Below are 15,993 nucleotides of genomic sequence, written 5' to 3'. Positions count from 1 at the left end.
TTTCTGGCAATTACGTTTAATAAGGTACTGCATGTTATTTACAGAAAACACGTCACACAATTCCTACATATGAGATGCACATAAAGACAAATGCTGCACTTGAGAACATGCTCAATAAAATAAATAAAACAATTATTTTTGTACAGTGGTTATTACATAAATAAATATTCTAGAATGTAATGAATTAATATTTATTTACAGACTGTTGAAAGTGCAAAACAATTGGCTGAAAATTTAGATATTTGTAAATGCTTAAGACCAGAAAATACTTGTTAGCCAGCCAGTATTAATCATAGCTGAAGGTCTGATGTCCAGGAAACTATTATCAGGAAATCTGTTTGTGCATATTGTGCTCATTTTGAACCAGTCTTTTGCTACCTTTATGCTATTGAAGGTTTTGACAGCATTACTAATTCAAAGTGGAATTTTGTAAAAACCTGATAGTTTAAAAAAAGAAGTAAAATGTAAACACAGATTAATCTAGTTATCATTCAAAATATATTCAGTCCTGTCAGTTTTCTGAAGTGGCCACACTGCTTGAAGTAGGCAGTACGAATAATATTAGAATTTTTTCTTAGTATCTGCTGTATTTCAAAGGGAATTTTTTAAGTATTCCCTGAATGGAACTGTACCTTGGACAATTCTCCCAAACCTCTGCTCTATTATCAGATGCTTACCTACATCTCATATTGAGGTCAGCAGTAGCTGGGGAAGCAAAACTGTCATGTCAGTTTTTTCCTGACCTAGGCAAGAAATTATAAAACATATATTTTTAGTTAGAGAGCAAAACAGTGTCTCCCTTAGAAGTGTTAGAAGCCTTTTATTTTTTTTTCTTTTGTGTGTGTGTGTGAATTTTACACCATTTTTCTTCTTCCCCTTTTTTAAAATCCATACAAAAATCATTTACCACACTTTAAAATGAATTAATAGTACACAACATGGCCACCCTTACAGCTACAGTGCATAAATTCTTTCTCAGTCAAAGTTCTCTGACAGGCAGTACATTGTGCGTTGCCTAAGACCTTACAATATGTTTTTGCTTATTTTTGTAGTGGCAGTGCAGTCGCAGAGAAAGTGAAGTTCTTAACAAGTGACCTTGACAGGATAAAAGATCATTTCTCATCATTGCTTCAAATGTTTATGCCCGACGTGGCTCTAGTCGGTGAGACATCTGTGATAAAGTTCTCTGGTTGTCAATCACATTTAATTGCCTCACATAGCTCCGAACATCCTGATGGTTCTTATTAGCTAGGGCTGCGTCAGGATCTAGTGAAAGAGAAATGATGTAGGATTGATACACTTAAATGAACAAATGCCTGAACAGAATGCATAACTCATTATAAGCTGTCACAGGAAGCACCAGATCCTGGTGAGTTGCAAAGAAAATATTTAGAAATCTCTCTCTTTGAAACCTTTCCTTCATATCTGATAGTCTTTCTGGTTACTGCCCCTACAAATTAACTTTTCCTCCCAGCTATCTGTGGCTACATCTACTTGAACTGATGGCTCTTGGTTATGGTTTTATACATCACCTTACCTGTCAACAGCTATAACTTCAATAACTAACTAGCATGATTTAAAGCTTCTTATTTGCTTTTGAACCAGCAGTGTTCACAGTGCTCAAAAAATATATAATAGATTTAAGGCTCCTTTCATGAAATATTCCCATTTCTATCTCATCATTAAATCTCCATAACACTGTAGTGCTGTCCCATTCAAGACTCAAAGTTTACCACCTATTTACAGTACTTAGTATAACTGCATTGTAAGTACTCCTATAACAATTATGAAATACCACTAACTCCCAATTCGAGTATCTTCAGCCTCACAGTGGACAGTTTATAATTTAATGAAATGTGTGGTAGGTAACTTAACAAACTTCTCCAACAGAAAGATACTGAAGCATCCAATAAATAAATACATGCCAAGCACAGGACTTAGGTATAGCACAACTAACTACTGACATTTTGTAGTATCAAGTATAGTGAAAATCCATTTCAATTTCTCAATAACTTACATGTGGAGATCTCACTAGTGCCTAATAAATGGAAATTAAAAGACATACAGCCAGAAAAAAAAACTTGGGCTGGAAATAAAGCTTCCTTGATATTCAAGAGTTATGTTTTGATGCAGACAAAAAGAATAAAAATGTATTTTTTAGAGTATCTATTCTGTTATTTGAGAAAGAGGAGGACTGCTGTGTGGCAAAGCAAATGAAGCATTGAGAAACACAGTGCCATTGAGTCCAAGATGGGACAAGGCCTGCAGAGCAAGTCTGGCTATCATGCAGCGCCATCATCTTACCTGGCTCCATACAGGTTCAGATAATTATACTGACAAACAAGTTTTAAATTCATCACCTTAGGCAGTTATGACACCCATAATGTCATCTTTCTGGCCTGGTTTCCTACAAAAGCAGGGCTTATGCAAGCAACTGTCCTGCATTTGTTTATGTGCTTTCATCTGCTGACCTCACTTCAACTCTTTCTGAGCCCAGTGGCTTATTTCAACCTATTCTAATTTGAGGGCTTTGTAGAGACCTCACAGAACTCAGCTCCTTTGCACTCTTTGAAAAGAGATGGAGGAGAATGAGCTTATTGGAACTTTCAGAAAGAGAGTTCGCCCTGTGAAACAAGGAAGATTCATTGGAAACCAGGTACTTTAGATTCTGTTAAACACAAATTGTAACTGCTGGTGGCAATGCTGACTGTGCAGATGTTGTAATACACTTACTGAAAGATTGACTTCGGCAGAACTTCACCGTCCTGACAGTGTTGGCAATCATGCGCTGGAAAGAAAAGATGGGATGCAATCAGCATACAAGCACCGTATTTCATCATCATTAAAACGAAGCACCTAACTGTGCCTGTGCGTGAAGACATATGCCAATAAAATAAGTCTTGTGAATGAAAATATAATTTTAAGGTTGATATTCTTATATGTAGGGTGTGATTTGCATTTATGCAGGCTTTAAATAAGCATGACTGTAATTTACATGAGCTCAGAAAGCCCTTTCCCTTATCTGGATGCTGCAAAATGCTTTAACTAAGGATGAAAATCAGCTCCTTCAATATGCATTTATTTTATACAATATTTCCATGTTAAAAAGCAAATTGAATATCATCTACAATGGCTTGGAGTATGTGCACTTTTTCATTTTCAGACCATCAGCTCCTAGCAGCAAAGACATTTCTAGAACACAATCAGCAGTTAAACAGCTTTCATGTATCATATCTGTTTGAGTTTGAAATGGAGTCCTCCATGGAAATGACACTAAAAAATGACCAGATGAGAGCTACTTTCACCAATTCTCAAGCATGCTGAGCTCACAGGTAGGAACGGACATGGATAGCATTGTGGTCCTGGGCAGGTTTCATCAAGCAAACACATTAGTGTTAGCTTGCACAAGTGTAATCTGATCCAACTGAGAAGCAAATTAATTTCTGATGGATACATGGATACTCCTATTGGCAATTCACAAAAAAAGCAGAATTCACTTCAGTCCTCTTTGGCTGTGCTTGCTTTTCAGTATGATCATTTCACTCACTCAAGTAAGAAACTGTGACTCAATATATTTTGCTCTGATAAATCAGATGCTATTTTACAATAGTTTTTAAGAAGAAATGATGCTAAGTCATAAAGCAAAACACTTAAGCTTTAATTCTGGACTGCAAGATTTTAACTGACTTTTGTAAGTAACGGCACCATCCACCAGTACTGGCTAGAATTATTCTTCACAATCTTAAATAAATTGAAACTTCAGCACTGAATTTCCTTAGCTAGAAACTTCTATTCATTCACTGTTGTTTGGGGTGGGTTTTTTTTTGTTTTTTTTTTTGTTTGTTTTTGTTTTTGTTGTTGTTGTTGTTGTTGTTCTTTTTTGAATCTTTATTTTAATATCTTTTGCTTAAATAAAGTTTAGCAGAATGGGGAAAAGCTAACCACCAGAGTCTAGTGTTTGCTCCAGCACATGGTCCAATAATTACAACATAGTTTCATGCTTTAACATAGCCCACTCTCACAAAGCTGCTTCATACCTACTTGAAATTGTGTGAGATTCACAAGTTCTTACGCAACAAAATGATATATTTGTTACTAGCAAACAGTTAAACCTGTATGATTCTCAGAACTGATGCAAAATTATTATCTTAGGTGAAAGTGGTCAAATAAATATCAGTATCATTCCAAGAATGAGAAACACATAAGTAAAACATTCCTTCCACACATACCAGATGAATTATCTTTGACATTTTAATGCATTGTCAAGATCCAAAATGTGTGGCTGGTGGTCACCATTAGAAATGCTTACTGATACATACTGCATATTATTATGCATTTTGTAATTATGCATTTTGTAATTATGCATTTTGTAATCAGATGAAATGCTGGCACTCTGAAACTGATGCAAAAAATACTTTTTAACACACATTTATGAAAGATCATGGGAATCTGGATATGAGCCTGCTTACATTGCTTCTAAAGTCATATGGATTCATGTGTGGAAAATAAGTAGATTTCAAGTAAGAGTCACTTTCATAGTATGTTAATTTTCATACTTCTTCAAGCCATTATTACTAAACAGATTTTCTAAGGCACTTACTTATCTTGCAAACATTCCCATATGTGGTTAGCATTAAGCGTGTGAATAAGCCCCATTCACTTTGATGGATCCTCTTAAATACTCAAGGATAAGCACCCTTTATAATACTGGATTGAGACGGAACGTACTGCATATTACTGTGTTGGTTCTTCAAGTCTAACCCAATCAAAAAAAAATCAAAACAACATGAACATGAAAACATGAATGTTTCATAACTCTGTGCTTTCATATTTTGCTCTGAGTCTTATGTGTTGCTGTTATTTTGACACGTATTATTTCAAAAACCACTTATCCAAAGTAACTGCTTAAAGGAAAGATCATGAAGTTGGATTGGACCAGCCAACCTGATAAAGTATCAAGAGCATCTAACATAAATGGGAGCTTTTCTAAGTATAATTAATCCTCATGAAGATTTCTGGTGTTGCTTGATGTGCTTTCTGGTTGGGTTGTCTATAGATACCCTATTAGTTAATACTGGGAAAGTTTTAGGTTTTGAAGCCTCAGTTAATAATGGGCTTTGGAGCTAGGCTGTGTGCTCAGTTTTTTGTTAGCTTATCATTAAGTTTCTCCTTTCAAAACTTACATTTATCAAAAAGACTGTTCTGTGAAAAAATTTTACTCTTTGTTTCCTTTATGTGAGAAACATCCACAATATGGTCTGGCAAGGAAAACAGAAATGACAATGAACTCTTCTGACTTCTGGTTAAGTTTTGAACTGCCCGGTCTCCTTCAGTTGGCTGAAAGTTTTAATTTTAAGGAGTTGTTCCCGGGGATAATCTTATTCAATCTGTGCATTCAGAACTATCCTGGAAATGATGAAACACAAGGGAATGAAAAAGTGGGTGTTATTGCAGAAAAAACAGAGGAACTGTGGCCAGAACTCTGCAACCAAACAGGGAGATTCTGGAGCATTATATATCCTCCAAGATCTCCTTTCACATTGCTTTTTGCAAGAGCTGTTTCACTATCCAATATAAACCCAAACTAGTTCCTCTTTGGAAGGTGTAAATTGGACAGAAAAACAGCACATGATGTGCATTTCCCTTTCTGAATCATGCAGATAAGTTGGATTCTCTTCTTCTGATGCAAGAAAACTGGAAACAGGGAGAAAATGGCCAAATAGAAGTTTAATTGCCAGCTCTTTTTTTTCTCTTCAGAGGATTACCTCTAGTCACTGGCTGCAAAAATGAACTTGTGTTTACTCACTGTGCTAAGAAAGACTATTATCAAAAAGCCATACAAGACTAAATATGGATCTTTCTGAAATAAATCAACTGCATAATATAACAAGCAACTGCAACTACCAGCTACCAGCATGCTATATATACAACAACAATATCCTTTCAAGTTTTATGCAGTCTGAAGTAGTGGCAGCAGGCCAGCACATTATCTTCTAATCCATTCCAAACTGAGGTTTTTAAATGTTATACATATTCATATATGCCATAGAACTAGTAAGGGCTTTAGTCACATACTTTTTGCATAATCTTTATGTTCCAAAAAATGAAAGAATGTTTGCCCTTTTTTGCATAAGGATCAGAGTGAGAATTCCCTTTTGTTCATCTCCACAAAACCCGAAAACCAATATGCACAGATTCTCTAATCCTCATTTCACACCTGAAGGGTGAAGAACTTTGACAAAAAGAGGAATCAGTGACCAGCATCATGGCACTGCCTTTTGCTGTCATGGCAGGTCAGCGGTTTCAGATCTCTTTTGTGACTTCTGCTCCCTCTACAGGTGCCATTTCTGAGATGCTGCACAGTCATTCTATGTGGAGATTGTGCTAGGGAAAGTTCAGGCTGTCTGATGATTTGAGAAATGGCATCAGTAAAGTTCCTCAATAACTTCATCTTCCCTCTCTCTATGAATGCAAAATTCAGTAGTGGCAGTGAGAGTGCAGGATTGTACAGCCAAGGTGTGGAAAACAGTGTGTAGTCAAGAAGAAAATAAACTGTATGAAGTATTGCCTGCCCTTGAGAAGAATCACGCACATTAACTTCCTCATCTTCCTCTCCATTCTTTCCTTGGAAAGACATAATCTTAAGAAAAGTGTTATGGTTGTTTTTGCTTTGTTTGTTTGTGTTGTTGTTTTTCTTTTTGTTTTGTTTTGTTTGTAAATATAAATAGTTATAAAAGCAGTGTGACTTATATGTAATATATTACCATGTACACATTAGTGCCTTGCAGGTTGCATGTTTTCTCTCTTTTATTGATATTATACAGTTTAAAAGAACTGATACTACTGACAGCTTTTTTGGGGGGGGGGGGGGGCGGGGGGTTCTTTTTCATGTGAAAAGAAGGTCATTAATGGAGCTAAAAGACAAATGTGTATTCCAGGTCATAAACTGTTTGCTATGTACAATCTTTTGTCATACTTTCACTTGCTTGCAGATCTCAGAATACCCTCAACCTGCCAAACTACAACTGCAACATTCAGAAATTTTACAAGCCTATTCATTCCTCAGTCCTCTATGAAAACTAGCCTTTTAGTTTGTACAGATTTAGATCTTACAGGGCACCACTTAAAACTAACAGCTACTACCAAGTTATTAATGGAGAAAAGATGCAGGTAGTTTTTACCATACAAGGTCAAAGACAACATAGAAGGCACATCTAAGCAATACTTGTCTCTCTATCAGCTTTTTACAGTGAAAAAGAAAAGAAGAACTTCAATACTGCTCTAAAACAATGTCTTTTTTGGTACTGAAGACAAACCTTTTACAAAACACTTGCACTACTAATAGCAGTAATTTATTCTGTCTGCTTACTTACAGAAGTGTAAGTATTGGGTTTCAGGCTGGATTTTAGGGGCAAATTCTCATTTCTTCCATCTCCCTGCTTCCTTGCTTCATGAAACAAAGTGGCATGGCAAAAAACATAGCAAATACCAAGAGCATACATATTTTTGACACATTAAATACTGCTTTTGCCCACATCACATACAGACTACCTGGGTCAGCTTACAAACTTCCCTGTTTGCACATAACTGTGCCTCTATCACACGTGGCATTCTCTTCCCTGGTTTACCTTCCTTATCGTCTGTTCATCACAGCCTCCCCCACATTAGAGACTTCCGTGGGGATCAGCACACAGGGAACAGGAAGAAAGAGCAGGTAGTCACAAAGATAGCAGCAGGTAAAACTTGGTGATGCTCTTTGGAGCAATGTCCCCTCAACACTGTAATACCGCAGTATTGCCACTGCACCTCTGAAGAGTTATTCACAAAGAAGTACAGCAAAAAAAAAAAAAATTAGACTTGGTTCCTTTCTCTTCTAATCTGACTTTCTGAAAACAAACAAACAAATTAGGCTTACATGTTTAACATCAATGTTTTCCCCTTTTCTGAATAATTTTGTCAAATTTGAGAAAAAGCCCAACATGTCCATCGTAAGGAAGTTCCTACCAATTTTCTGTGAAAACACACAGCTGTGGAGAAGGACCATGTAAAGGGCCTCTTCCGTCTCCTTTAGGGAAAAGGCCATAAGTTCCTATGTTATGACAAAAGCCTATTCATGCAGAATTCCCCAGCCATGAAGAAAGCACACAAGTCCCAGCCACGAGGAAGGCTCCGAGCAGAGCTCAAACAATCATGGTACAAAAACTCTGAGGAAATCAGGCCTCGCACTTTCTGGCACTCATAGAACTCCTGGCTCAGACACTGCCTGACAGCTCCTGCATGTTTCAAGATGCATCGTTTAATATAAACAACGGCAGGAACATCAGGAAACATAAAAGATTTAAAGGAAGCTTCAGTTTCAGCTAAAGGATGCCACCAGATCAAACTTCTACTTTTGGCTGCTAGTTACAGGAATAAAGTTGTCAGCAACACATCAGCTGTTGGGATCAGAGCTCTGTGGTGAGAATGCAGATACAATGCCAGCGGCTGTTCTCAGTTTCATCACTGCTTACATGAGAGATGGAGGGACCCATCTCCTACAGCAGAAAATGGCACCACCAGTGAGAACTACCTGGACATTTTTATTCAAAATTTAAGCAAGCATCAGAGTTAAGATCAAGGGAAACTGTTTTGCAAAGAATGAAGATGTTTTAGATGGCTCAGTAATAGAATAGTTCCTAGGAATATTTAGAGATATCTCCATTTGGAGCAGAATACCACGCACTACAACAAACATGCAGAAACGACAAATAGCAGGTCATGATTCCTGTGATGAAATCTGGTTTCTACTTTTCTCTGGAAATGAGCAGAATAATATCACATAACTACTCTGAGTTTATGCTTGTTAAAGAGAGCACACTTTATCTGAGAGTTATATGGCTGAGTGGTCTTGTCTTGTTTTCACTAGTTAATATCTGGCAATTGTGGCAGTTTGTGGATATGACTGTTGTAAGCTTAACATAAATAGGCAGTAGTTTTACCATAGGTGTTTTTTTTTGTTTGTTTGTTTGTTTTCTGGACCTGATGGCACACACAAAAATCTGAAAACTGCCAGGCTCACATTAGGGTTTGAATGAGTTACATCAGTGGAATCCAAATACATGCTGTTTTGAAGAGCTAAGTGTAGGGAGAAGCAGTAGGCACATGCAGAGTAGCCAGTAAGGAGCATTAAAAACACAAAATATACACCTGTAATAAGGCCAGGAGAAAAAGAAGAAAGAGCCTTTAGATAGAGTACTAACTAAAGAAAGGCTTAGAGGTCTGAGCAAGGAGAACATTCCTCGCCCTCTTATGTGGAGGAACATGAGATGTTTTGATTCTTATCAATAGCATAAAAAATAAAATAACTGAACTTCAGTTTCCTCTCCTAAGTGAAATAGTTGAAGCTCAGATTACTGATCAAAACAGATAATACTATATTCGTTCTGTATAAAATTTTGTATCAAACATTTGGGTGTTACTAGGAAAACATGTTCTGGTTTGTTTCTGGTTCTACTCTGAAGATAAAGGTATGTGCAGATATGGGTGAAAAGGGCAGATCTGCAGCAGCCTTCATATAGGTCAGTTTAAGCTTACAAGTTTTACTCTTTGCCCTGGGACATGCAATTAGGCCAAACAAGGTAGAGAACCAATGACTTAGATGGTTTTAACAATACAGTTATTATCTCCATAGTTTGGCAGTGCTCCAGTCAAATTTGAGATCCCTTTGTATTACCACAAATACTTATCATCTGCACTTAGTTGTATTTATCTGTCTAACAAGAATAGGCAGTCTAGGAAAAATTCATTTTCCCCAGGCAGAAAAGCTCAGGGCCTCAGGAAAGAATTGTTAACAGAGTCTGCATATGCAATTACATATTTCATTACTGAAAAGTGAGGTCAGGCCCTTACGCAGGCATTAGTACAACCATTTACACACATGAGAGTCTCAGCTAAGTAGAATGGTATTTCCACTCTAGGACTGTTCTGGAACCAGAGAGTTATATCTTATGAGAAGAATTTACTCACTGATAATCACTTTTCCATGAAGCTTTCTAAAGAGCTCAAAGTTCTCATTTTTTTTCCCCTTCAGAAAAAGATCACAGCTCAAGATGCTCCTCTGGAGTGCAGTGGATGTGGTTACTGTAGTACTTAGAACAAGTAGGCATGGGTACCACAGTATATATGTTTTAGCACTGCTGAATGGAGCTTAACTGCAGACACAGAAAGTCAAGGTTTGGTTTTGCAGTGTGGTTGCTTATAGTTGAGCATGGATAACCCTGGGAACTCCCATCTGAGTGTCATTAATCACATTAACTGAGAATGTGGCCTTAGTAGCCAAGAAAATTTCTTCTCACTACTGAGAAACTTGAGTTTCAGTCAAGATCTCTCCTATGGGATGAAATGATGAGAGCTTGGGTGCAGAATTAAATAAAAAAATTAAAAAGAAATAATAATCAAACCTATTGTCACTGATTTGTTTCCAATATGAAAGCAAGCAAGTCATAGAACACTCTTTCCACTTGTTAAAGTGGAAATAAGATGTGCATGTTCTGTATTAAAGGTCCTTTCACTCTCTGAGGAGCAATGCAAAACTGCCCCAGCCTGAGGCAGTTCAGTCTTGTTTGAAGGAACAGCAGTTAAATCACAGTATGGTCTCAAACTGGCTGTTAAAAGCCATCTCTAACAGCTCTGCTTCCTATCACTGCTGCTGCCTCTCCTAGGAAACATTCTGGCTGTGCATGGCTCACTGGGCAGTTTCTTTTCTACCTCCATGAGGTTTTCCAGAAAGGCAGAGGGTGCAGGCTGTGAGCACAATGCACTCTTGTTGCCAGCGCTAGGTGCTGCATTCCCTTTCTCTGGCCCTAGAAGTCATTGGTGTGAAATTCAGTCTTCAGGAGATGAATAAGAAGGCTTTTTTTCTTTAATTTTCAACCCACAACCATCATTTCAAAAATGTAATACATACCATCTTCTCGAAGTTTACTAGGTTGTCAGTGAGCGTCTTATTTCCCTCATGAGTAAACGTCATGTCTGTATGGGAATAAAAGACACATTAAAGTCCATAACTGAATCGTGGCATACAAATCAACAGAACATTTTATCTATTCCTTACAACAATCAAAGCAGCTATAAAAGTAAAACATTTAGGCTTTCATTTACAGCATTTCTGAAGCTAGTAAAATTGAGGTATAATATTCAGATGCACCAAAGCAGTTTTTCCTGACTCTGTGTCACACTTTCTATAATGGAAAAAGATCATACCCCACACTGAGATTGATTTTTGCTTTTCTTTGCTGCCTTTTACTCTGGCTCTTCAAATATTTGACAAATAGCTTTCAAGTTAATAATTCTGGTAGCATACAAGCTTACCTTTTATAAGTAGAGGCATGAAAGGAATTATTGGAGGATCCAATTTAGCTACAGTTAGTCTGTAGGCCCTATGGTTTCTTGATGGATCCTTAAGAAAAAAATCAAATAATTAGTAATATGTATTATTACATGTATTAAGACACTGTATGCATTCATTTAGATGCCATGGCATTTATTAAAATCATCACTTTCTCTTGTGGCTTTAAAAGTGCATCTGCAAGCTAAGCCTTTTATCAATTTCCCATTCAATTTACACGCCAGAGACAATCATTTCTTATGCCAAATAGCAAGGTAAGAGGTGATTACAAAAAAATTGTTTATAAAAGGACCAAACGTTTTACCTCCTTCGTTGCAGCTGCAGAGGCAATACTGCAGATGCTGTAACATTAAACGTATTGCCTGGAAAAATTCAGGTTGTAAAATATAATTTCCCATATGTGCTATCGGAAAACATGCAATAAAGCTTTTCTGAGTTTCCCAGATTAACTTTGAGTGATACATACGTTATCTCAGAGTATGCTCCTAAGAGTATAATTTATTAGTCATACATACTTGTTTTAGCAGCTCTAAAATGGGATCATAAACTTCTTAAAGTCAAACAAGGGCACATAAAATGTTCTGAATCAAGGAATTCAAATCAGTTACTCAGAAACTGAATTAGCTCAGATTGTGCACAGAATAAGGGATCTATTGCTATTCACCATTAAGCTTTCAAATTCTGCATAGATCTTCTTGAACTTGCTTGGAAGTTTCTGTTAATAAAAACAAAAATAACACAACTTAATTAAATCCAATTTGTATGGCAATTTTACTGTAAATGCTAGTTCCTTCTACAATGCCCTAAGTCAGGAAAGTGCTCTTTTTGCCAGATATTTCTAACAATGTGCTAATCTAAAATACAACATGTCTCCTAGCAACCAGATTATAAATAGAGTCGGGACCAGCCATGGAAACCTGCATCCTGATCTAAATCCCAACTTCAGTGTACTCCCATGGGATGTTTAGATTCAGATTTTTGATTGGTTTACATTGCAATCACTGAATTCAGAACGGAAGTGAAAGTTAAGTGAGTGGCTCCAGGACGTCCCCCACTACAGTCTATCTCAAAATATAAATTAAACACGGCCTGTGAAGGGGTGGCTCAGCTTCAGTATTCACACCTACAAGGAACTGCCCTCACAACATTCAAGTCCATCCCCAGGCACTTCCAGAAGGCTTTCTGGTCAATACAACAGCATTCTTGATGTGCCCAGTGGCCTCTAGTGCTTTCTAGCCTATAAGTTAATGAACAGTTTTTAACCCACAATACCTATGCTTGTAAATATGGCCAGTTGGTTGCACAGCAAATAGGATGAAATGGGTGTTAGTAAATATTTTTCCCTCTCATACTGTTTTTAACATATTAAATGATATTTTTCTATGAAGACAATAAAATGTGTTATAAATTATTCAGAGCAACTTTTTATGCACACTCAGACGATATCAGCTTTCTTGTTTTGATAAACCAATATTGGCAGGGAGCAACATTAAAAATTAAGAGACTTTATAGTGCAGGGATGATTTTTTTCAATACTTTCTGCATTTGGAGTGTGTGCCCTACCAAGATATTTACAGTGTGCCACAGCAAGGGCTTAATTTTTAATGATGTGTGTGAACAACTGTCTGCCTAGTTTGCATATGCATGCAGATTAGGTATTTGTGAAATAAGTGGTATAATTGGACATTTGCACCTGCAAATATCTAATTTGTGCGTGCAACTGATGTAAATGCGTGACAATACTGCAAAAATCAGGGCTTTAGATGTTTGGTTTTTAGCATAATCTATACACATTTAAGGTTTAAAAATCAAGCTGCAGAGATTCTCCTGGCAAACTGACTGACTGCCCCACACAACCAGTGTGATAACATTTCCTGATCTCAGGTTCACTAACACTAACAGATGACGCGACCCCCACAGCTCAGAACCTGCATCCACTGCAGATTGCTGAGGTAACTCCAGGTACCTTTTTTGTCTTCATACAGTGTCTGTACTGCCTTATCTCTCCCAACTATTCCTCTCTCTACCCATAAATGAAAGGTCATCACTTTGTGAAAGTGATCTGCAGATCTTTGATTGCAGCGCTGATCGTACACCACTTGTAACACATACTACTGCAGATTGGGCTGCTGCTCTCTCAGACATATAAGCCTAAAGAAGTGGTCTGAAAGAGGAGTTCGGGTGTTCAAATTCTAGTCTCAGTTGGATCATACCAACTATTTCCATTTCTAATGAAGGAAATACATGCACATTCAAATCTGCACTACTTTTGACAACCAGAATGTTCCTAGTGTTTATACATGTTTACTGCCTCATCCTGCTGGACACTGTGCCCTTTCTGCATGATCACAAAGAAAAGAACAAAGCCACAGAAACAAGTGGAAGCTCTGAGAGGGAAGGCTAAACTGACAGTAATAAAGGGGACATACCAGAGAGCAAAACAGAACCCATATGTTATTAGGATAACAGAGTCCATATAGAGATCAGAAAATAATATGTACAAATAGAGGATGGATTTTAGAGAACAGCGTGCAAGTGATCTCAACAAATGGCTAGTAAAGTCACTGAGGGGATGGGCTGATGTAAGAGGCTGCATTGCTTATCCTGTTGGGCAATTTAGTTAATAAAGCTGGTGCTGTCACACTTGTTAACTGCTTATGAGCACTGAGCACATCTACAGGTATACTGCCTTACCAATAAGAATTATCAGCCTAAGCTAAAGGCTGCTGCTCAGGACCTGAATTATTAGACCTAGTATTTCCAATAATAAAGGCCTAAGAAATTTTTGCTAACTAAAAGCAGAAATACCAGTCAAACTTCTTGGAATTGGGCTGCAGTTCAGACTTACCTCCCATGTCAGTGAAAGGCGGCTCACAGCAACATTACTCAGTCCCATAATAATAGCGAAAAAGGAATTCAGATTTTTGTATTCTTTACAGCTGAAACACAAAGTTTTAAGTTGGAAACATCAGTGGGAACAGAAGTACACAAGACAACATGAAGGGAGCTGAGCCCAGGCACCCAACATAAATCTGACAGGACCCTTGCAGCCCTGACCAGCAACACACCACTACTCTGCTGTGGGATAAATTCACCACACTGTGAGACTCCTTTCCTTTCTCTCCTAAAACAACCTCCTGCTCCTACTTCACTGTGTGCCAGCATCTGTAAGGACATTAAAGGAGTCTTTGAAGTTTCTTTCCATCCAGAAGGACAGTACTGGATCTGGGCTCAACTCAGACCCCAGAAATACCAGTGGAAGCAACTGCTTTACAATCCCATTTGAGAAGAACTTGTTGACAGCTTCTGAAAACAGCTATGAATGCTGGAGGCTGTCCCTAGAAGATCTTCCTTGCAGTTTACAAGGGCACTGAGTCTTTTTAAAGAGAAGATCAGCTGTCTAGAGATGCCTGTGTGTCAATGATTTCTTGCTGTGTACGGCTTCTAAGAAGTACTCATATATTCTGGAACATTTTAGGATGCTTCAGGCAAAGTACTATTTGCTACCAGCATTATTAATGAGGTCTGGGGCAGCAGGGGTTCTAGGTCATCCCTTATGCCTAATACAATGGAGAGTTGTTGTTACCAGTCAGAAAAGATGGAAAATGTAACTATAATGGAAGATTCAGTACACCATATGCAGGAATAGGCATAGTCAAGCTCTGACAGGAGCAGCTCATGCAGCCCCTTGACTGTGACTGCACTGCATGGGAGGGAAGACAGAAAATAAACCCACACAAATCTGTGTCTTGCAAGGTTCCTGCAAATAACTTGAAATAACTCACAGTTTTCCATAGCTAATGCCCAAAATCTGATTTTGGAATCTCAATCTCTGCCTCTTTTGCAGTTTTCCAAGAAAGCTTCCACACGATTTAAACTACATTTCTCAGATGATTTGAGAATTTTAATTAACTGCTGACACTTAGCTCTTCTGAGGCAACTTCTGCTATACATAAAATCAGTATAATCATCATATGCTACTGTCTGATTCTGTAAATGGCACATCAACTCTATTCTTTCTGTCCCTCTGTTTCACCAGACGACATATTGAGGATGTGACTCCTTTAGATCTGGGCCACACTTGTGTCTGCCCTGTGTGACCACTAAGCATATGAATAAAACTCTCCCCACCTGACAATCTGCCTGTTGGAGACTGCTGCACCCTCAGATCTTCTGGCAGAGCTGCTCATACAAATTCTCCCATGTCAGATTAGGGGCAGCCAAGCAAGATTAATGAAGATAAGCTGAAATGCTAAAACTACTCCACATTATTGTGACTAGAGTAGGTTAGGGAGTGCCTTGTTAGTGGATATGAGGGGAAATAAGGATGAAAAGCAACCAGGATAGGTTTGCAGTGATAAGCTCTTCCCTAAGCACAACTAAATCCAGAAAAGGAGATCTATCTGAAGTTTGAGACACTGAGAATAAATTCTGGCATAGTAAAAATAATTAGTAGTACATATCAGCAGTGCTCAAATGCAGGCAGCTGCAAATCTGTCTGTAATATGTAATCTGAATTTATCTTTCAATTTAAAAAGGAAAAGTTTGCCAAATATCCTGCTAAGCGATGCCATTTCACTTGAATAAGTCCCTGCTAGAATCAATCT

The 15,993-nt window shown here is 37.8% G+C and overlaps 1 protein-coding gene across 7 annotated transcripts in view; it reads right to left on the bottom strand.

Moving 5' to 3' along the window:
- Positions 1-15,993, bottom strand: part of RAPGEF4 (Rap guanine nucleotide exchange factor 4) — a 135,769-nt gene continuing 119,776 nt past the window's right edge. For all 7 annotated transcript variants that reach the window (XM_015868498.3, XM_015868497.3, XM_085552492.1 and 4 more), the window contains 6 exons: positions 14,235-14,325; positions 12,051-12,101; positions 11,350-11,437; positions 10,946-11,010; positions 2,734-2,788; positions 1-1,266 (listed from right to left, as the gene is read on the bottom strand). In XM_015868498.3, the coding sequence (XP_015723984.1) occupies positions 1,139-1,266; positions 2,734-2,788; positions 10,946-11,010; positions 11,350-11,437; positions 12,051-12,101; positions 14,235-14,325 (478 nt within the window). In that variant the 3' untranslated portion in view covers positions 1-1,138. The remainder of the gene's footprint in view (positions 1,267-2,733; positions 2,789-10,945; positions 11,011-11,349; positions 11,438-12,050; positions 12,102-14,234; positions 14,326-15,993) is intronic.

Source organism: Coturnix japonica, chromosome 7 (assembly GCF_054131305.1).
Source record: "Coturnix japonica strain WE chromosome 7, WE-NBRP24, whole genome shotgun sequence".
NCBI lineage: Eukaryota > Metazoa > Chordata > Aves > Galliformes > Phasianidae > Coturnix > Coturnix japonica.
The sequence above is the reverse complement of the archived record's forward strand: the minus strand, read 5'-3'. Positions and strand labels throughout refer to the sequence as shown.